We start from the raw sequence: 21578 nt of genomic DNA, 5'->3' as shown, positions 1-21578 counted from the left end.
GTAAGAATTAAAGCGGACATCTTTCTCATTTACGAGAGCGGTGGTTTTGGGATCCAGAGATCAATTGTGTATATATCCCGAGGTATTGCGAGAACAGGGCAATTCAAATAAAACACAGATCGATTTGTCGATTGCGAGTCCAAAAAAGAACTTGTGCCTGGAAAAATATTTGAAAAACGATCACTTTATTCTATTTGGAATGTCGAAAATTGTTCACCATATACCTTTCACAATTTTAAGCGTAATATCTATGTTTCCAGAACTTTATTTTCGTTTTTATTTAAATAACATATAACAAGCTGGTTGCGCTTGGCGTTTCACAAAAAATAAAATGGCTCTTCTAACAGTAGTGATGGCAAAATACTTTCATGTACATTTTGTACTTTTTGATATGCTTCCCCATCACAGTTCGCTATGGTTGTGGTGACGTTTACGAGTCTGTGGTAGCGATGAGGATGAAATGGAACTTTGAAATGCTGGCAGGGTATATGGTGATATATAAATAATAATATATGTAGGTACTCTGTTCGGATTTACGTCAGTTTTTCAACTCGAAAAAACAAAGTACCACAAATGGAAAAAATTTCGCTAGTTTTTCGCATTTTTGGTTTTGTATTGAGTTTCAACGCGAAAACCGAACAGAGTACCGGCATTTAATAAGCATTTTTAATGTAACTAAAATGAATTAAAGCCATTTCTTATGTTTTTGTTTGAATAAAAAGTTTAATTTGATCCTAAATCTTTTTTCAGTTGTTTTATGTGTGACGATTTTTTGACGAATTTTTTGGGACGATCGCGTTTATCTGATAAAAATTGGGTTGCCTTGATATTTTTACTTAAATCGAAGAACAAAAGGATTATCACAAGTATACGAAAATACGCCTAATTGAGCATAATCCTTAAAATGTTTTGCTGAGTATAATGACTTTTTTTATTTATTTTTGTCATAATATGCTTGTTTCCATTTTCTTCACAATGTTGGGTGGGACTAAGTGTTCGTTAAGCATGATAGCCATTTAAAATTGCTTTTTAATTTACTCTTATGTTCTTTTGTTGTTTTTTGTTGAAAAAAATTGAATTAAACCAAATTGGTTTAATGTACAGAAATTTTTTGGCGCTGCAGTTTGTTAATAACAATTTGTTATTACTTAAAATATTTAAGGAATCCCGAAAATTTCGGGATCCCGAAAAAAATACCGGAAAATGCCGGGATTCTATATTTTGAAATCCCGAATCCCGGCATTTTTAAAAATCGATTACGAATGACAGCCCTAGACATGAGCACTGGCATCCGGATAAACTTATCTCCTGGACGGCGCATTACCGTTTTTATTATTCCCAAAGACGTTCATTTTAAAGATAATGCAAATTCATTTTTCCAGTAGGGATATTTTTGGCCACACAGATGTCGCTCACAATTGAATGAACCAGGTTTATTTCGTTCCAATTTATACAATTGAGTGAAATATTAAAGAAGGGTTGTATTCTTGATTTTCGACAACTAGTTGAACTAAATATGTAGGAAATATGTCCGTGCAACCTGGTTGTATAGCATTGTTGAAACGTAACGCATATTTTTTCAAGTTGTATTGACCTTTTCGTAACGTATATCACAATGATACATAAATAAATTTTAATGAATGTGAAAATAAAACTAAATTTGTATATAATTAAAAAAACTTTTAAATGTGTATTTATTTCAAATAAATTCTACAGGTGTACGACTTTGAATAGGAAACTATATTTTTATGTAGAGTGGTTGGTATGTTCACTTGCTTGTTTAACTAAATTACTTGCTGTTTCAGATATAGTGAAAACAGGGAAATCAATCACACAAAGAAATTTGTTAGTAGGGACAGCAATTACAAAATGGGTTAATTTGGAGACAAATAGCAAGAATTAAATTCATTGTTACGATATAAAAAATCTTATTTGCCTTTTTATTTATAAATTTCTCTTTATATTAAAGGTGAGTACTAAGTCGAGTTAAAACCAAAAATAAATCGGTTTGTTATTAATTTTTATTGTATGGGAATAATTAAAATCACAAAATGTTAAAAAAAATGCTGCTTAGCTTTCTTACTATCGGAGTTAAATTTATGATTTTACCCCCATTGGAGTATGCCTTCTTCCCGAGAAACTCGGGAATACCAACTCCAAAGGGCTACAACAACAACAGCTAAAATAGCAAACAAATCGCTGAATTAGCAAACTTGTTTGCTAAAAATTTTTGACAAACATCGCTGCTGAAATAGCAAACTGCGCTAGTTGAAATAGCTAACGTTTTTACTGCTATAACAACTACAAATGTTTGTTGCACCAGCAGCAAAAATTGTTGTTTTTACGATATGTTGAAATGAAACCCGTACATCATTTAATACAATAACTTCTACTTTTATTAAATGTGTGAAATAAATTGAATTTCATAAAAGTATTGGAAGTTAAGTAGAAGTGTTGTACAGTATTTATTTTCCCTTAGTTTTCTTCTTTGGCCTTATACAAGCTGATAAAATATAACAATCTGTAATGAAAAAAGTAAAAAAAAAACAATTAGTAACTACACTATTTTATACTAAATTTTATAGTTGATTAGAAGTTGCATTTTATGTATTTTCATCTAGCGAATTCGAAAATAGAGGTTAACAATTTTTTTAATGAAAGTTTTTGAGATATCCTTCTATTTTTCTCATTAAAAAATTATTTTTAGATCTAAAAATTTACAATTATATCGAACAAATGTGGATCTGTAATAAGTTAAGTTGTTCAAAATATATATTAAAAAAGGACACTTTTACTTCTAACTTTATCACTATTCTTCTAATTTTATTCTTACGTCAAAGTATCACCTTTTCGAGCATAAAGAGAAACCGGACGTTATTTCAATGGTTGGCACTTTTCCACCGGCACAGAATCACTGTAAAACATGATGAAAATCGGCTCAATTTTTATCGTTATATTAGAACCACTTTCTTATCACATATCCAATGATTTAGGCGGTCATTTCTAGCTTGAGATATGATTCTCGCGTATATTAAAAAAACTAAAAACATAAGTATATCTCAAAATGTGTTCCATATAAAAAATTAACCTCTATATTCCGGCCGTATTTATTTGGCATTATTTGGCTAAAATAGCAAGGTTGTTGTGTTATCCTGGTTTTAATACTCACATTTAAGATGATATATCCGGGTACAGTTTATATTAGCTATAGCAGCTGCCGGTTATTTCAGGCCTACTTTGACTTGCAGTCCATTACGGTACGGCAGTGTGGAACTTTTTTCCTGTCACTGAGGGCTACCCGATTCCATGCAGGAAACTCAAAGGTATGAAAAGCGGGCTTGAACCATTGTAAGACGATTGCTCCCATATATCAATGTATGATAGAAATTTTCCTATCTAAAAATTATTAAAAGAATTTATTAAAAACAACTTTAAAAATGGTACAATATTATACAATACAATACTTACCAAAGACCATTAATAAAGAAGACGTTAGATGAGCTTGCTCTTCCTCTTTTTCTTGAAAAAAAAAACCAGAGATTAATATCATACATATTCCATGAGATATTGCAACTTTTTTTCGGTTTCTCTTTTCATTTTGCATTCGTAACAAAATCTAATTAGCTTTTTTTAGCAATCTTTTTAACTTTTAAAAGAAAAACACTTCGTGAAACATTTTATTTATAATTTAGTGCGACCGACCCCGAAATTTGCGCGAACTTTTGTGAAAAAAGATAAATAAAAAATTGTCTTCATCAAACCACTAAGTTCGGGACGCTTTTCCAACAAGTATGATATTAATCTCCGTTTTCTATTACTAACACAATCAAAGCCCATTTCATGTCTTCTTTATTAATGTTCTTTGCTAAGAATTATGGGTGCGAAAAGGAGATGGTTGATACTTTTTCAAATTCTAATATAAAGTGAAAAAGAGACACATAGAGTAATGCTGGATTCGAACATGCTCAAAAGAAATGAACTTTTGTATGAACAGTGTTGTCGTAGTATAATTTATAAAAACGTAAATATAAAAAATCACACATCAGAAAAATGAGGTAAAGGTTTCGTTTAACTTTTTATTTATAATCAAGGTCAGTTGAAATCTTAGGTCATATCAATCAAATACATCAAAAGATTTTCATATATAATACAATGAATCAAATTATATTTTAGTTTTTCAAATCTGGAGATTTTTATTCACATTATATGACTTTTTCTTCACAAGCCGCTGGTTGTTTACTCCCTGCCAGCATTTCAAAGTTCCATTTCAACCTCATCGTTACCACAGACTCGTAAATGTCACTTCAACCATCATGAAAAGGTACATCAAAAAGTACATGCAAGTAATTTGCCATCCCTACTGTTAAAAAAGCCATTTTTTGTGAAACGCCAAGCGCAACCAGCTTGTTATATTTTAATTAAATAAAAACGAAAACTAAGTTCTGAAAAAATAGATTATACACTTAAAATTGTGAAAGGTATATTGGTGAACAATTTGGTGATTTTCCAAATGGAATAAAGTGATTGTTTTTCAGATATTTTACAGACACGCTGCCTCCATGGAATAAAAACACTGGTTGATAGACGCAGCAACATGTAACTCGCTACTTGTAACTCAACATCATCATTAATGCCAAAAATTATGTTAAATGTAATGTGATAGTGGTATAAATGTTATATTTTTAAGAATTTGTAAATGTTTAATCAAATTAATAAATATCTAAACAAACGTGTTTTACTCGACCACAATGATTCTTTTACAACTATCTTAAAATGCACTTTTTCTGATTGTTTGGAAGGTCCCTTATTGGCGTCGTTCTAAATTGATCTATAAAGGCACCTAATAATTGCACTCATGCGAAACATTTTTGTAGTAACTTGGCGTGGTACAACTTCTCAATAGTGACGGCGCTTTTCCGACGAGTTTTTGATGTCGTATATGATTGTTTTCGACGTAGTGGGGATTCTCAAAAGAGTCCCCAAATTCAAAAAATGTTGGCAGGGCTAATATACCTAAGAAGTACATGATAAGAATAAAAACAGATAAAAGAATGCAGAATTATAAATGATTTCCTACATTGCCAGTCTTATCACAATGGACTGAATAGTCTAAGTGATACATCGGGCTGCCACCTAACCTAACCTAACCTAACCTACATTGCCAGCCTTTGCCTTTCAAAGCAAATTTTATCTTACAAAATCATTATCATACTGCAGTTTATTAAAACTCCAATATGTAACAGGAAGTGATAATTTGTAGTAAATTTTGCGTTCCTTGACTATTCTTAATATTCATTTAGCTTATTGGTTAGCAGTTTGTGCTAATAATTTTGTTTTGTCATATGCAGAAATCAATTCTACAAAATTTCTTAAAATTGCTATCTCGAATTACAAATATGTTTGCCCAATTTTGTAAAGAAATTTCTAAAACGGCAACACTGCCATTGAGTGCAAGATCAGAAATGAACTTTTCCAATGAGTGAAAGATTGGACCAATATGCAACGACGACATCTATTGGATATTGCCAAATATGTAAGTGCGACATCTTGTTATATACGTCTTTGTTATTCCTCGCCCCATTTATGTGGCAACACTGGTGTCCGCCATTTTTAATATTTGTAATAGATTACCATGCCAAGAGACATTTCTTTATTCGCATTCAGTCTTTATTCGTATTCGGAGTCTGTCAGTTTGGGTGCATAATTGGTACCCAAAATTGTTTTTAATTCATCTCGGCACTTTAGTATACACACACAGTGAAAAATATGGACCGTAAGTTTGTATAACTATTTCAATATTTCTGATATAAAAGATAAATGTTCCAATATAAAAGGTTATGGCCAAGGCGGTGGGGGTGGCGGAGGCGGCGGTGGCGGTGGCTACAATAATTTCTCTGTTCCTCCTCCGAATTATCAAATGGGTTCAGACAGTGGTGCCGGTGGGCCATATAGTAAACCTCCGCCCTCGTATAACAAATCTGGAGGTACGTGTTAAATACGTGAAATTCGCATTGGCGATGATTTGCATTAATTTATTATAGGTTATGACTCTGGTAACCGTGGTGGTGGAGGAAGTGGTGGTGGTTGGCAAGACCGAAGTGGTGGCGGCGGCGGATATGGGTATGTATTAATAATTGTTTTTAAAACACTATGAGTGGAGAAGCAAACTTATCAAAGCAAGTGTACCAAGAAGAATGGGGTAAAGTTATATATACGTTATTCCAAAGATGAAAACAAACCAACATGCTTCTCAACTAGGAACGTAAGTGTAGCCATTTTGTAGGAACGCCGATTATTCTATTACAATTTTCTGAATACATCTGGTCTTAATGTAGCAATTTAACATTATGTTAGGCATGGAGTTGTTTTGTACGATAAGAATAAATATCCTGGATAAGAATAAATATCCTGACCTCGTGTTTTGAGATCTACAACGTACAGTTTTGCAGAGTTGCACATGGTTTGGTCATCGAATACCAAATCTATGAATTCAAAGTTTTTGGGACTTCGCTTGACTTTGACTTTTGTAGCTTCGATGTCTTTGTCAACGTTCAACAACAAATAAAAAAATAAATAATAGCGAATATTGTAAATAAAACAAGTCTTATGCCCTGTTCCTGTAAATTGAACAAAAATTCATTCGTAAGAAGGCAATTACTCGAATTCATGTAGGTTTTTCTATTTTTTCGTTTCGTTTGTATGAGTTGATGTTTGGTTCGAAAATTCATGAAAATCTTAAAAATGATTTTACTTTGCGAAATTAATTTTAGTTAAAAACGAAAGACCATAGAACCAGAACATATTTTCTCTTGTATCATCAATCTCACTAAATCTGATGGTATATCACTACAATTTAGAATATTATAATATATACGAAATTTTACTTATTTGTTGGAAAAGGATTCAGTACTCGCTTTCCTAAGCTACGAATTGCATTCACCCCATGATCCAAACCTTGACTTGGATGGGGTATAGGTCATACAAAAATACGAAATCATTAAAATGCCAAATAAAGTATGTATTGTATTGCAATTTTAATAACATCCCAGCAATAAAGTATGCGCGTGTCGGAGGCAATAAAGTAAACGAATAACCAAATTAGTTTACGATCATTCGTTAACGTTATTGCAACCAACGCATGCTGTATAGATGCAAGAAAAGCAGTACTGTTTTACTTCATACTATAAAATAGGAACATATATCACTTCTGAGCAATAATGCTATTGAAATGAGCAATTATATCAGCGTTGTGTAGAAGCTGCTCTAAATCAGGACATCGCCTACAAAAATCGGCGCTGATTCGGTTGTTTTGTACTGCCTCTCACAATTCTGCTGAAATAGTGCTCCATTTTTGCTGGGATTACTTCAAGGTTCTTGAGTGATTACTCTAAAGTTAATGTGGATAAGATGGTTGTTATTGACATCGACCCACATTTTAAGCATACTGTAAAAATAAATGAAGAATAATGTTAATTCATATAAGGCATGTAGGGAACATTAATACTAGTCCCAGATAAAAGTTCAGAAAAGGCAATGTTTCACTGGTCATATTTCCCTTGCATACAAATAAACCGATTGCGCATATTAAAATCTAATAAAATTGGTGATTGTCACCATAAAAATAATAAGCGAAAATATCATGATTGAAAAATATGATGTACAGTGCGGGAAAAATTCGTGTACGCATTCTGCACATGGTTATAAGCATATAGTGAATCTATACCAGCAGTTGTACTATATCGGCCAGTAAATAAATTAATGAAATAAACGAAAACGAACGAAACAAAAATCCATTTATTCATATTGAATCCTTTCCTTTTTTTGTTTGAAAATACATTTATTTCTGTTTGCAATATCGACGTCAACGATGACAAAAGGCGTATTGAATATTTTCTAAAGGAACGTTTCGGCTGTTGATATAGTTTTCAACTTGTATAACTACAAATTCTTTCGAAATAATTGAACACAATAAACAAATTATTATTTTGGGTACATGTTGCATTTTAAGCAACACAATCGATGAGCTTTGTTGTCACTACAGCTTATTCCGATTTCTACAACATCGACATGTTTCTATCTGGCTTTTTTTTTACCAAATGGGCATTAAGTTAAAGCGTGTAAAAAATTTACTTTTAAATCTACATGGTCGATCTAGTCTGCTATCTATAAATACAGACAGTATGTTTTTCAATATGTAAACCATGAAACAAAAATAAAAATCAATTCTACATTTAGAGAAAAACGGCGATTTGGCTACACGTTTATATTTTTAAAACAATTCTGGGTTTTCATAATCCCTTATAGATTTTTTTGGTATTATCAAAAAGTTGAGAAGCAATGGTAGTAGGCAGGAATTTTGTTTCACATGTACATAAATGAATATTAACCAACATTTAAGCGTATTTTCAAGAGTTCCTATCAAAACAAATGTGGGTCGTGTTAAAAATGGTAATAAATATTGTAAACATTCAAAGGCTTTTCTCTGGTTGGTTTGGTTGAAAATATTAATAAAGGGTTTGAACAAATTGGTAGAAACGTCGATTTTACCAGCATTGCTCTGATCGCAAAAAATACAGTGTGGACATGAATGAATACTTATGCAACAATGGTAAAAGTTCTTCGAATAATGTAAATAAAGAAGGGATATATAAAATCGCGCTTCTGGTACATACCTACACTTGGCCACTCAACAAAGGAATATGCTGTATAATCAATGTTAAAGCCTCATAGCGTTAATAGCATGACCAGCAACGGAGGCTTTGACTGATTTATCAAGAATTGAGTGTTACAGATTGTGAATCCACGACCATAAATTAATATGACCATAAACAACAGTTAATATTGAAAATTGTTCAAACCGTTAAATGATGCGTTACTATTACAATCCTATTCTAGAAACGGAGGCGGCAACAAGGATGGCTACAACAAAGGTAAAATCCAATTGCATAGTATCAATCAAATTGCTATGCAATAATTTCGTTAACGAGTAATGTATAACAATTTGTAATTCAAATTTACTATTGTATTTTTTTTTCTTTCCTACTTACAAATTATTGACCTGAGAGTATACACACCCTAGTAACCAGAAATTTCAACTTCTAATTAAAAAAAAAAAAAAAAAACAAAGTAATCATAGTGGGCAATACTATAAATGATTTACTATCAATTGTGTTTCATGACAAAATGTAGTGCAATATCTTCTGGCTTACATAGGAGGCCTTAAAATAATGTTCTTGGATATTAGTTATGACGAAATGAAAAAATTTCAAACGACGATTGGGTTTAAGTCAATTCGTTTCTTACAATTCTAATGTGTAATAATTGCTTTAACAGTTCACAACGAAAGAATTCGTACACAAACTATGTTCGAAATTTTTGCATACAAAACAAAAAAGACGAATCGAACAGAAACACATTAATGGAGAAAGTAAAACTGTGATTGAAATTCTTAATTACATACATAATATAATAAAATATTCACAGGTACAACACCAATGGTGCGATCAGAATTGAAAAAAATTGAAGGTTGTCGTGTGATTAAATTGTGAGTTCTTTTCTCTGATATTTTTTATAAGCTAAGGTTGCTTCAGTGAAATGCCGTAATTCATAATTTAATAATCCCTTACCTGTCATGGATTTATTTCTATTGAAGCTACGTGTTAGGCCGTGAAAATTCAATTGACTTGTTACATTCATATAATGATTGCAAATAGTACCTTATAGATAATTAAAGTTTATTTTCTTCATTGTTTTCTTTCTGTGTATTTATGGAAAAAAAATTGTGCACATTTATGGCAAATACCTGTGCTGATTGTACAATGTAGAGTGCTTTTGAATTTTATTTTAACTTCGGAAATAGCATATAATAATTCTAGGGGGTATAGTAAGTGGTAATTTGTCTATATTTAATGCGTACGTTTAAACATTTTCTTGAACTGATGTGTTATTGACTAGAAATGTGACGATAAAGAAAATGGTCTTCTACAAGTGTGCATAATCCTTCATTAGTACCTACAATAAACTTTAATGGCAGAATCTGAAATTTATTGAAAATCAACATTGTTAAAGGACAATTTGAGGTGTACCAAGATTTGTTTGTCGTGAAATTGTTATTGAAATTGCGAATGGTATTCCAACGACGAATTAAATGTTTCGCAAAACTTTTTAAGTTCTGATAAATGACTAATAGTTTGTCCGATACATGTTTGGTTATAGATATAAGAAATAATCTACGATATAGTACAATTTGTATAAAGATTTGTAATTACTATCCACATACGCATATGAATTCAATGAAAGACTCTACCACCCTCCTTAATTGTAAGCTTCTCAGTCATTTTGAAAACAAACAAATGTGTACCTATTGCGTTCAAAATTTTTACTGGTTGATGTAATAAAAAAAGGTTTATGTACATGGTCCATGTATATCATTAAACAAATATTTCTTCCTGGGGTTTGCAAACTGAATGTATGAAAGGGAGTGGAATGCTTTATTACAAATAAAATAATCGGATGCACATTATTAGAATGTCCAGCATCAAACAATTAAATACATACTAGAAGAATTGACTACATAAAATAATTCCCCAAAATTATCAAAAAGGGTACATATTTCTTATATGTGTGTATAAATGTGTATCACAGGAGTATAAAAATTTCCGTTTAAATTTACAATCAATGTATGAGAGAGTAGAATTGTCACAATATTTCTTAAATTATATATTAATGTATCAACATTAATTTTCATCTTAGAAACTAACGGAATATAATTTTGCAGGTGGTGGTTACGGTGGCGGTGGTGATATGGTAACGCAAGAGGATACCATATTTGTATCTGGAATGGATCCCGAGGCAACAGAGTTAGATATTGAATCTCATTTTGGTGCAATTGGAATAATAAAGGTTAGAAATTAATCGCCGTTATCATAATATATACTTCTAAAATTCTTTGTTAATTCTTTCAGAAAGACAAACGTACCTCAAAGCCAAAGATTTGGTTATATCGTAATAAGGAAACTGGAGTTTCGAAGGGAGAAGCCACAGTTACATACGATGATACCAATGCAGCCCAGTCAGCCATTGCATGGTTTGATGGCCGTGTTTTTAAAGGTTGTATAATAAAAGTATCATTGGCGCAGCGTCAAAATAATTGGAATAAGGGTGGTGGAGGACCCCGAGGAGGAGGAGGTGGTGGAGGCGGCCGGGGCCGCGGTGGAGGATTCGGTGGAGGTGATCGTGACCGAGGAGGTAGTCGTTTCGATCGCGGCGGCGGTGGTGGTGGCTCGGATTATGACTCCGGCCGAGGTGATCGCGGCGGAGACCGTGGTGGCCGGTCTAGGATGGGTCCTGGAGGTGGCGGTGGTGGCAACAATAATGTAGCTCCACGTGAAGGCGACTGGCGTTGTAGTAGTTGTAACAATACTAATTTTGCATGGCGTAATGAATGTAACCGTTGCAAAACGCCTAAAAGTGATGAAGACGGCGGTGGTGGTGGACGGGGAGGAGGTGGATATGGTGGCGGCGGTGGTGGTCGTGGTGCCTACGGTGGTGGCGGTGGCGGAGGAGGTGGAGGTTATAATAGGGACAACCGAGGAGGTGGTGGAGGCGGCGGTTATGGCGGTAACAGTGGCAATCGTTTTGGAGGTGGAGGACCTATGCGCGGAAACAGTCCAGGTTCAAATCGTTCTCGACCCTACTAGTTGGATATTACGCTACGAAGCTTGCAGTTCTAAGTTATTACAACAACAAAAATGTGTCGTCATTCAACGCAATTATTTACTTTAAGATAATTTTATAATATGTCCCTTTAGTTTTTTACATGTAAATGTAAACGACAAATCCTACCTAATCATATGTATTTGATTTTATATGTATATTAAATTACATTCGTCCCAATATGAACAAGTTTATTTGTGGTGAACAATACCTCTTTGAACATGTGACAAAATATTCTTTGTATAAGTTATGATCATGAATAAATATAGCGTAAAACAAATCCAATATTATTATATTATTATTTCTATTATTTGAAATCTTTTTTGAATTTTCGAAAAAGGAATACTATTGGTTAATTTAATGGAAGAGTTAAGGGCAAGGCTGCAATTTTGTCGAATTATCGGCATTTTGACGATTTTTTACTCAAACGTCTATTTTCCAATTTTTTTTTCGAAGATATTAGCTCCATTCAAAAGTTTTTACTGAAAACCAGCAAAAGAGAGACGGAGGTAGGCTACATTTGACATTTGTCTTCCAGAGAAAATGCAAAGTTTTTGCTAGGTTAGGTTAGGTTATGTGGCAGCCCGATGTATCAGGCTCACTTTGACTATTCAGTCCATTGTGATACCACAGTGGTGAACTTCTCTTTTATCACTGAGTGCTGCCCGATTCCATGTTAAGCTCAATGACAAGGGACCTCCTTTTTATAGCCGAGTCCGAACGGCGTACCACATTCCAGTGAAACCACTTAGAGAAGCTTTGAAACCCTCAGAAATGTCACCAGCATACTGAGGTGGGATAATCCACCGCTGAAAAACTTTTTGGTGTTCGGTCGTAGCAGGAATCGAACACACGACCTTGTGTATGCAAGGCGGGCATGCTAACCATTGCACCACGGTGGCTCCACGGTTTTTGCTAGAGATCTTCCCAGAAAATACAGCGGTACGTATGTATAGAAGTTTTATCAATGCCTGAACCGACATGCCGGATATTTTTCAGGCACTGGGTATTACCCTGTGCAAATTTTTGCAAACTGGTCGATACAGCTATATCTAAATCTGAACCGTTGTTGCGGAGGCCCGGCAGAGATAGGCGACTACGTGCAAGAAGAAAAAAAAGAAAATATCGCATGAGATGAATTTTTTATTTTATTTATTTCAAATTTATTAGTAACATTAGTTGCTCGCGAACAATTTTTTTTTTGCTCGACCTACCCTAATCTACACCAACAGTACCCTACACCGATGTGGACTGTATTATGTATGTAATTATGTGGATGTGACGCGTGATGAACAGCGCGATCTGTGGCCATATGTTAATCTAATCAGAATCAGCATTGGGCAGACCGTACATACCCAATGAATTTACACCAGCATTGTTGTTTATTTTTGGCAGATTTATTTAGGGGCCCAGTAATTGATATTTGTTCGGGTTGTATTCAAATTCATACAGATTATGTTCACAGGTAAAATTCCCCAGCGTAGATGAGAAGAGTTGAATGAAACGATCGAAATACGTACTGGAATTCTATATTCACATTTTTATTCATTTCATTCACACAACAAAGAGTATTTTTTTGTGTGACCCAAGCGTGTCACATTTGGCAGGCTGCTGATGGAGACGTTTCGTACGTGGGTTCCATCTGGTAGCCCACAGCGTCCGTGGGGAGGAGGTAATTTTTTTTTTGTTAGAATTTATTTGGCCTCCAGAACGCCAGCGCAAATAGTGGTCGAGCAATTTACAAACTTGAATTTATTATCTCAACAAAATCGCAGATGCCCTGCCAGCATTTCAAAGTTCCGTTTCATCCTCATCGCTACCACAGACTCGTAAGTGACACTGCAACAATCGCCAACTGTGATAGTATTTTGCCATCACTATTCGCATGAAAGTATTTTGCCATCACTATTGTTACAAGAGCCGTTTTATATTTTGTGAAACACCAAGCACAACTAGTTTCTTATAATTTATTTAAATAAAAACGATAATGGAGTGCTGAAAACATAGTTATTTCGCTTAAAATTGTAAAAGGTATATTGGTGAACAATTTTTGACTTTCCGAATGGAATAAAGTGATAGTGTTTAAAATATTTTTCCAGACACGCTGCCTCCATTGGGAATAAAAGCACTGGCTGATAGACGCTACAACATGTAACTTGCAACTTGTAACTCAACACCAATCTTTTATTAATGCATAAAAATGTGTTAAATGTGATGTGATAGTCGTATAAATGTTATATTTATGAGAATTTATAAATGTTTAATAAGATTAATAAACATCTAAACAATCGTGCTTTACTTGACCACAATGATTCTTTTACAACTACAGTATAATTCGGTTATAGCGACCGCCAAGGGACCGAAATTATACGTCGTTATAACCGAACGTCGTTGTATCCAAATAAGTGTACACAATATTTTTAAGTTTTTTTTTTTATCATGTATATTCATATTTATTGAGATTGGAAATGGTTTAGAATTGTGGTTTGTTTTCTATTTAAAAGAATTTCTTTTAATAATTTACTTTCAATAATTTCAACGGTACTATATAAACTCTCTGATATATCAGAACCCCCAAATCGTAAATACTGTTTTAATGTGTGCACCGCACTCAAGGTTTCTGTCCTAGTTGGAATTTTGGCTCATCTTCGTCATCTGGTTCATTATCGCTGTGAGTTTCATCATTTTCTTTTGTGTTCTCCACTATTTCTCTCAATGAAGGCTATTCTGATGTCACGGCGTTGTCATCGACATTTACGAACTCATCCCAGTCCTGGTTTGAACTCGAACTCATCCCAAACTGCTTTGAATATTTCTTCTTTGCCATTTGCACCTCTGTTTGGGATAGTCGAAAACAAACTCTGTGATTCCCCGCAGTATACGCTTCTTTATTTAGTGTTGGCTGACGACAAAAAATGGAATGAATAAAATAAAAATTAGTACACAGAACTTACATCGTCGTTATAACCGAATGTCCATTCCAAAGCAGACGTGCAAATTGGTCGTTAAATGCAGATGGTCGCTAAAACCGGAGTCGTTCTAAGCGAATGCTTGCGCATGTACAAACTATTCAGAACCAAACTTGCTTTGAAAATCCGTCGTTATAAACGGATGGTCGTTATAACCGAGGTCGCTATAAATGAATTCTACTGTATCTTAAAATTCACTTTCTCTGATTGTTTGAAGGGACCCTTATTGGCGTCCTTCTAAATGTATCCAGAAGGATACCTAATAATTGTACTCATGCGATACTTTTTTGTAGTAACTTGGCGTGGTACAACTTCTCAATAGTGACGGCGCTTTTCCGAGGAGTTTTAGATATCGTATACGACTGTTTTCGACGTTGTGGGGATTCTCGGAAGCGCCCCCAAATTCAAAAAATGTTGGCAGGGTGTAGTCCAACTCATCAAAGCCATATATCTCCAAAAAATTCTCCACTGATGAAATGCCCCGAAGTTTAGAAAATGAATTTCTTTGAGTATTGTACTTATCACAATGGAATACAATGTGTTCCGGCGTGTCTTCTATATTGCATGCATCACATAGGTCAGATGCCACTACTTTGAATTTAGCCAGGTCGTATGCGCAAAAGCCATGATTAGTTAAAATTCTGTTCAAAAGCTTGATTCTTTCCGGTTGTATGTTGCGATTCTTGAACCATGGTTTTCTAGATACTGATGGAAAAATCTGGAAGAACTGGGCATTAGCATTTTCAGCACACCTGCTATATTCCGCGCTCCATTCATCCCATAGCTGTAGTTCAATTTCCTTAATAGCATCCTTCAAGGGCCATTGTATGTTCCAATGGATACCAACTGCAAAAGCATTCTTGGCAACATCGTCAACTATCTCATTTGGTCTAATACCCGAATGGCCTGGGATATAATGAAATTCAGCTCCGAGCGGCAAGGCGTGTGTTAGATCTACAATCATGTGGCAAAGGTAATTATCCGGAAAATCTCCCTCAAGTGCGAGTATACCACTCAGGCTATCGGTGACGATAGCTGCCTTTAAAAAGCCGCTTTCTTTGGCAAACTCCAACGCCTTGACAAATGCCATCAATTCCGATGTCATGGACGATAATCTCTTGCATACAAAAAACCCCTGGGATGTGTTTGTCCCCGGATGAAAGAAAGCTGCCCCCGTTTTGCCCTCACGAACGGAGCCATCCGTGAAAATGATCTCAAAATTGTTGTCTCTCAATGTATCCATCTTGCTTTGAAAGAGTGAGTGAATCAACTGATGGGGCGCTGTATCTTTTCTTTGGCCATGCCCTGGAAGAAATCCTTGCATGTTTTTATCATTGACGTATCCGGTGTAGTTTCTCTTACGCATGATATATCTGATAATATACCATGAAAGCGATTATATATTTGCCTGTATCCAGTCTTACTCATATTCGATATCCTCCTTAGAGAATTAGTTGCTGTAAGTTCACGAGCGAAAACCTTGACTAGCTCCTTTGCAGTAGAAAGTGTCAGCCTATATTTTATTGGTAGTTCCGCAGCAAGATGATAGATGAAATTTGTCGGGGTCGATCTTATAAGGCCCAGAGTTTTTCGAAGGAAAGAATTAGCACAACTTTTGAATCTGCTTTCGTCACCTTTCGTTATATTTGCCATAGTTGATGAGCCATATTCGATCGAACAAAAGCTTTATATAGGATTAGGGATTGACTGGGGTGAATTCCAAACTTGCAACCGCTAGTTATTTTTAAAAAATTACATTTTCTCCCAATTTCCGCTAGAGTCGAGTCAACATGCGCTCTGTGACTACCTCTTGGAGAAATGATTATGCCTAGGTATTTTATGGAAGCAGGTTGGGTAATCTCTACACCATCCATACATATTTCCATTCTCCTGGGTCTACGGCTGAAATGTGTTACTGCCGTCTTCAGGGGATTAATAGTAAGGTTAATAGCAGCACTTCTAAGTTTAAACTCCTCCATTTTGGAGATTAAAATATCTCTAGCTGTAGCGAAGTCTCTGTGCGACACAAGTATGAAAAAATCATCAGCAAACTGAAACACCTTACAATTATCTGACTCTATCAGATGGAGATTAATCGTGTAGATATTGAATAATGTTGGGCTCAACCCACTGCCCTGTGGGAGGCCATTAGAAATTTCCATCTCCTGTCTACCCAGTTGAATTCTCCTTCTTTCCGCATACTGCATGATCCAGTCAATAATGTTACAATTAAACCCTTTTGAAAACATAGTCATGGCAAGCGTGGGGATATCCGTTCTGTCGTACGCCTTCTCAATGTCTATGCACGCACCAACAACATGTAGACCGCTTTCCTTCAAAGAACAAGCTTCTTCCACAAGATCATTCACACAAATAGATGTAGACCTGCCCTTTCTAAAAGCGTACGACCTCTGAGGGAGTAAGCACCTCGGATCCAAAAAGTTCACTATCTCGACTTTAAGTTGACTCTCTACGATTTTCAGTGGGACGGTAACAGGGATATGGGGCGAAAATTGCCAACTTTTGTTAAATCCTTCCCCCTCTTTGGGACAGGTGAGATTCTTATAGTTTTCCAACAATCTGGAATCTTTCCTGCATTCCAAACCTCTGTCAAGACTTGGAAAAAGGCCATCCTTGCTTCATCAGACAAGCTTCGTAAAATTTCATACGTGATATTGTCAGGCCAGGAGCCGATGACGCACTACGTGTCTTCAAGAATTTTTCAAATCCAGAGATCTTGAGTCTGGGTCTTGGATCCCCGAAAGAACCAAGAACCACATTGGGAGACATAAAGTCGCTGCGCGATGTACTCGCAACCAATTCCAAAAATTCATTTTTTTGCTCCTCTGCCCATGAGCTGTTAGTTGCCTTTCTCATGCCATACTTTCTCAAGCTACGAACTTTGTCCCACATATCGCCTTTTCCACTGTCATTCGAGAAACTATTCAAAAAATTGGTCATTCTTCTCTCCTCCATGTAATTGTAGAAGTCAGCATCAGCCTTTTCAAGTGATTGTAAATTTTGCCATGTTCTATACGCATGGTACTTTTTTCTTGCCGCTGTTCTAATTCTGAAAAGTTTGCTGCACACCTCATCCCATCATTTCTTTGGACGATATTCGCGGGTCCCTCGATCCGATACCATGTTTCTTTTGCACACTCTGTTGATTGATTTATTGAATTCTACAATATCATAAGTTGGTGGCAATTTTCCAACGTCACGTAAAATTCCTGCCCTGTTAAAAGTACCACAGTTCCTCACAGAGGAACCCTCTCCAAACAGTCGTATAGCGATGGGTAAGTGGTTACTATTCGTGACTTTTTGAGGCAGGACCTCCCAGGTAGGGTTGCATTCATCACCTTTCAGCAACGTGATGTCTTTAACAGATGAATAATTGTCCCCCTGCATGTATGTGGCTTCTCCATTATTCAAACACATGAAGTTTGAATCGCAAATAAAATTTCTCAATTCGTCGCCCTTCCTGTCTGTATCCAGGTTGTCCCACATTACATCCTTTGCGTTGAAATCGCCGCCGACCAACATTGGTCCTGCCACTCTCTTTGATACATCTGCAATTGTTCCAAGAACCACCCGAAAGTCGTCAATTGACGTCGCTGGTGGGACATATACCTACAGCAAACTAACATTCGTCCCAAGATTCAAACTTCTTATCGCCACTATCTCTCCTTCAAGACTTGGAAAAAGGCCATCCTTGCTTCATCAGACAAGCTTCGTAAAATTTCATACGTGATATTGTCAGGCCAGGAGCCGATGACGCACTACGTGTCTTCAAGAATTTTTCAAATCCAGAGATCTTGAGTCTGGGTCTTGGATCCCCGAAAGAACCAAGAACCACATTGGGAGACATAAAGTCGCTGCGCGATGTACTCGCAACCAATTCCAAAAATTCATTTTTTTGCTCCTCTGCCCATGAGCTGTTAGTTGCCTTTCTCATGCCATACTTTCTCAAGCTACGAACTTTGTCCCACATATCGCCTTTTCCACTGTCATTCGAGAAACTATTCAAAAAATTGGTCATTCTTCTCTCCTCCATGTAATTGTAGAAGTCAGCATCAGCCTTTTCAAGTGATTGTAAATTTTGCCATGTTCTATACGCATGGTACTTTTTTCTTGCCGCTGTTCTAATTCTGAAAAGTTTGCTGCACACCTCATCCCATCATTTCTTTGGACGATATTCGCGGGTCCCTCGATCCGATACCATGTTTCTTTTGCACACTCTGTTGATTGATTTATTGAATTCTACAATATCATAAGTTGGTGGCAATTTTCCAACGTCACGTAAAATTCCTGCCCTGTTAAAAGTACCACAGTTCCTCACAGAGGAACCCTCTCCAAACAGTCGTATAGCGATGGGTAAGTGGTTACTATTCGTGACTTTTTGAGGCAGGACCTCCCAGGTAGGGTTGCATTCATCACCTTTCAGCAACGTGATGTCTTTAACAGATGAATAATTGTCCCCCTGCATGTATGTGGCTTCTCCATTATTCAAACACATGAAGTTTGAATCGCAAATAAAATTTCTCAATTCGTCGCCCTTCCTGTCTGTATCCAGGTTGTCCCACATTACATCCTTTGCGTTGAAATCGCCGCCGACCAACATTGGTCCTGCCACTCTCTTTGATACATCTGCAATTGTTCCAAGAACCACCCGAAAGTCGTCAATTGACGTCGCTGGTGGGACATATACCTACAGCAAACTAACATTCGTCCCAAGATTCAAACTTCTTATCGCCACTATCTCTCCTTCACCTCTATTAAACTAAATTTGATATTACGCCGAATCATTATGCCTACCACCTAACCCCCCCCCCCCCCCCCCAAAGGAGTCGGGTCTGGCCTTGAAAACAAAGTTGTAGTTGCAAAAGGATATGCTACTGTCATCTCTCAACCATATCTCGCTCAAATGTGCCACATCTATATTTCGTACTTCCAGAAACATTTCCAGAGATTCCTTATTTTGCTTATTATTTATGCTTTGAACATTTAATTGAATTAATTTGATATTGTTTAAAAGTAATTGAAATCTTAAAACCAAAACAAAAAACAGCAAAAACAAGTATATACGGCCGTAAGTTCGGCCAGGCCGAAGCTTATGTACCCTCCATCATGGATTGCGTAGAAACTTCTTCTAAACACTGCCATCCAGAATCGAATTACTTAAGTTGCGGTAACGCTTGCCGATGGCAAGGTATCTTAAAACCTCCTAACACCATCTTCTAAATTGTATGTAAGTCCACACGTGGTATATATTAAATCAAAAAAGATCGATCCAATACGTATATAATTCAGTTTGACAAAGTAGACATAAAATTTTTACAAAATTTTCTACAGAAATAAAATTTAAAAAAACAATTTTCTATAGAAATAAAATTTTCACAAAATTTTCTATAGAAATAAAAATTTTGACAAAGTTTTCTATAGAAAGAAAATTTTGACAAAAATTTCTACAGAAATAAAATTTTAACAAAATTTTCTATAGAAATAAACTTTTGACAAAATTTTCTATAGAAATAAAATCTTGGTAGATTATTTTTGGCTCGAGTGGCAACCATGATTATGAACCGAATAAAATTTCAACAAAATTTTCTATAGAAATAAAATTTTGACAAAATTTTCTATTGAAATAAAATTTTGACAATGATGAAAATTTTATTATGAACCGAATAAAATTTTAACAAAATTTTCTCTAGAAATAAAATTTTGGTAGATTATTTTTGGCTCTAGTGGCAACCATGATTATGAACCGATATGGACCAATTTTTGTGTGATTGGACCAATTTTGGTATGGTTGTTAGCGACCATATACTAACACCACGTTCCTAATTTGAACCGGATCGGATGAATTTTGCTCTTCCAAGAGGCTCCGGAGGTCAAATCTGGAGAACGTTTTATATGGGGGCTATATATAATTATGGACCGATATGGACCAATTCTGCCACGGTTGTTAAAGATCATATACTAACACCATGTTCCAAATTACAACCGGATTGGATGAAATTTGCTTCTCTTGGAGACTTCGCAAGCCAAATCTGGGGATCGGTTTATATGGGGGCTATATATAATTATGAACCGATGTGGACCAATTTTTGCATGGTTGTTAGAGACCATATACCAATACCATGTACCAAATTTCAGCCGGATCGGTTGCAATTTGCTTCTCTTTGAGGCTTCGCAAGCCAAATCTGGAGATCGGTTTATATGGGGGCTATATATAATTATGGACCGATGTGAACCAATTTTTGCATGATTGTTAGAGACCATATACCAACACCATGTACCAAATTTCAGCCGGATCGGATGAAATATGCTTCTCTTAGAGGCTCCACAAGCCAAATCTGGGGATCGGTTTATATGGGGTCTATATATAATTAAGGACCGATATGGACCAATTTTTGCATGGTTGTTAGAGACCATATACCAACATCATGTACCAAATTTCAGCCGGATCGGATGAAATTTTCTTCTCTTTGAGGCTCGGCAAGCCAAATCTGGGGATCGGTTTATATGGGGGCTATATATAATTATGGACCGATGTGAACCAATTTTTGCACGGTTTTTAGAGACCATATACCAACACCATGTACCAAATTTCAGCCGGATCGGATGAAATTTGCTTCTCTTTTAGGCTCCGCAAGCCAAATCTGGGGATCGGTTTATATGGGGGCTATATATAATTATGGACCGAGGTGGACCAATTTTTGCATGGTTGTTACAGACCATATACCAACACCATATGCCAAATTTCAGCCGGATCGGATGAAATATGCTTCTGTTAGAGGCTCCACAAGCCAAATCTGAGGGTCCCTTTATATGGGGGCTATACGTAAAAGTGGACCGATATGACCCATTTTCAATACCATCCGACCTACATCG

At 35.7% G+C, this 21578-nt stretch overlaps 2 protein-coding genes and 2 long non-coding RNA genes across 5 annotated transcripts; 2 read left to right on the top strand and 2 right to left on the bottom strand.

Moving 5' to 3' along the window:
• Window positions 1-2003: 2003 nt before the first annotated feature.
• LOC142230690 (uncharacterized) lies at window positions 2004-3794 on the bottom strand. The gene is made up of 3 exons (XR_012720776.1): window positions 3469-3794; window positions 3170-3396; window positions 2004-2521 (listed from the first exon to the last, which is right to left on the bottom strand). It is a non-coding gene; the product is annotated as an uncharacterized LOC142230690 (long non-coding RNA).
• A 378-nt stretch (window positions 3795-4172) lies between these two features.
• On the top strand, window positions 4173-4749 carry LOC142231283 (uncharacterized). The gene is made up of 2 exons (XR_012720805.1): window positions 4173-4478; window positions 4536-4749. It is a non-coding gene; the product is annotated as an uncharacterized LOC142231283 (long non-coding RNA).
• Window positions 4750-5621: 872 nt separating this feature from the next.
• On the top strand, window positions 5622-12000 carry caz (FUS RNA binding protein cabeza). Of its 2 annotated transcripts, XM_075301308.1 has the most exons (6): window positions 5622-5773; window positions 5835-5984; window positions 6042-6120; window positions 8896-8930; window positions 10778-10902; window positions 10965-12000. In XM_075301308.1, the coding sequence occupies exons 1-6, from the start codon at window positions 5767-5769 to the stop codon at window positions 11697-11699; spliced, it is 1131 nt and encodes a 376-aa protein (XP_075157423.1). In that variant the 5' UTR covers window positions 5622-5766; the 3' UTR covers window positions 11700-12000. The 2 variants fall into 2 exon arrangements, with proteins under 2 accessions (XP_075157423.1, XP_075157424.1); XM_075301309.1 differs by lacking the exon at window positions 8896-8930.
• A 2477-nt stretch (window positions 12001-14477) lies between these two features.
• Window positions 14478-15927, bottom strand: LOC142230859 (uncharacterized). Its single transcript, XM_075301482.1, has 2 exons — window positions 15203-15927; window positions 14478-14550 (listed from the first exon to the last, which is right to left on the bottom strand). Exons 1-2 carry the CDS (start codon window positions 15925-15927, stop codon window positions 14478-14480), a joined length of 798 nt encoding a protein of 265 aa, XP_075157597.1.
• Between the last annotated feature and the right edge of the window lie 5651 nt (window positions 15928-21578).

Source organism: Haematobia irritans, chromosome 3 (genome assembly GCF_050003625.1).
Source record: "Haematobia irritans isolate KBUSLIRL chromosome 3, ASM5000362v1, whole genome shotgun sequence".
Lineage (NCBI taxonomy): Eukaryota > Metazoa > Arthropoda > Insecta > Diptera > Muscidae > Haematobia > Haematobia irritans.
The sequence above is the reverse complement of the archived record's forward strand: the minus strand, read 5'-3'. Positions and strand labels throughout refer to the sequence as shown.

Bases quoted from the DNA above. Each gene is read 5' to 3' on its own strand.
- caz (XM_075301308.1), top strand. The intron at 6,121-8,895 runs GTATGTATTAAT...ATCCTATTCTAG, and splicing joins GGTGGCGGCGGCGGATATGG to AAACGGAGGCGGCAACAAGG. The intron at 10,903-10,964 runs GTTAGAAATTAA...TAATTCTTTCAG, and splicing joins GTGCAATTGGAATAATAAAG to AAAGACAAACGTACCTCAAA.
- LOC142230859 (XM_075301482.1), bottom strand. From the start codon at position 15,927: ATGGATACATTGAGAGACAACAATTTTGAGATCATTTTCACGGATGGC. The intron at 14,551-15,202 runs GTACAATACTCA...TATCCCAAACAG, and splicing joins ATTGTATTCCATTGTGATAA to AGGTGCAAATGGCAAAGAAG.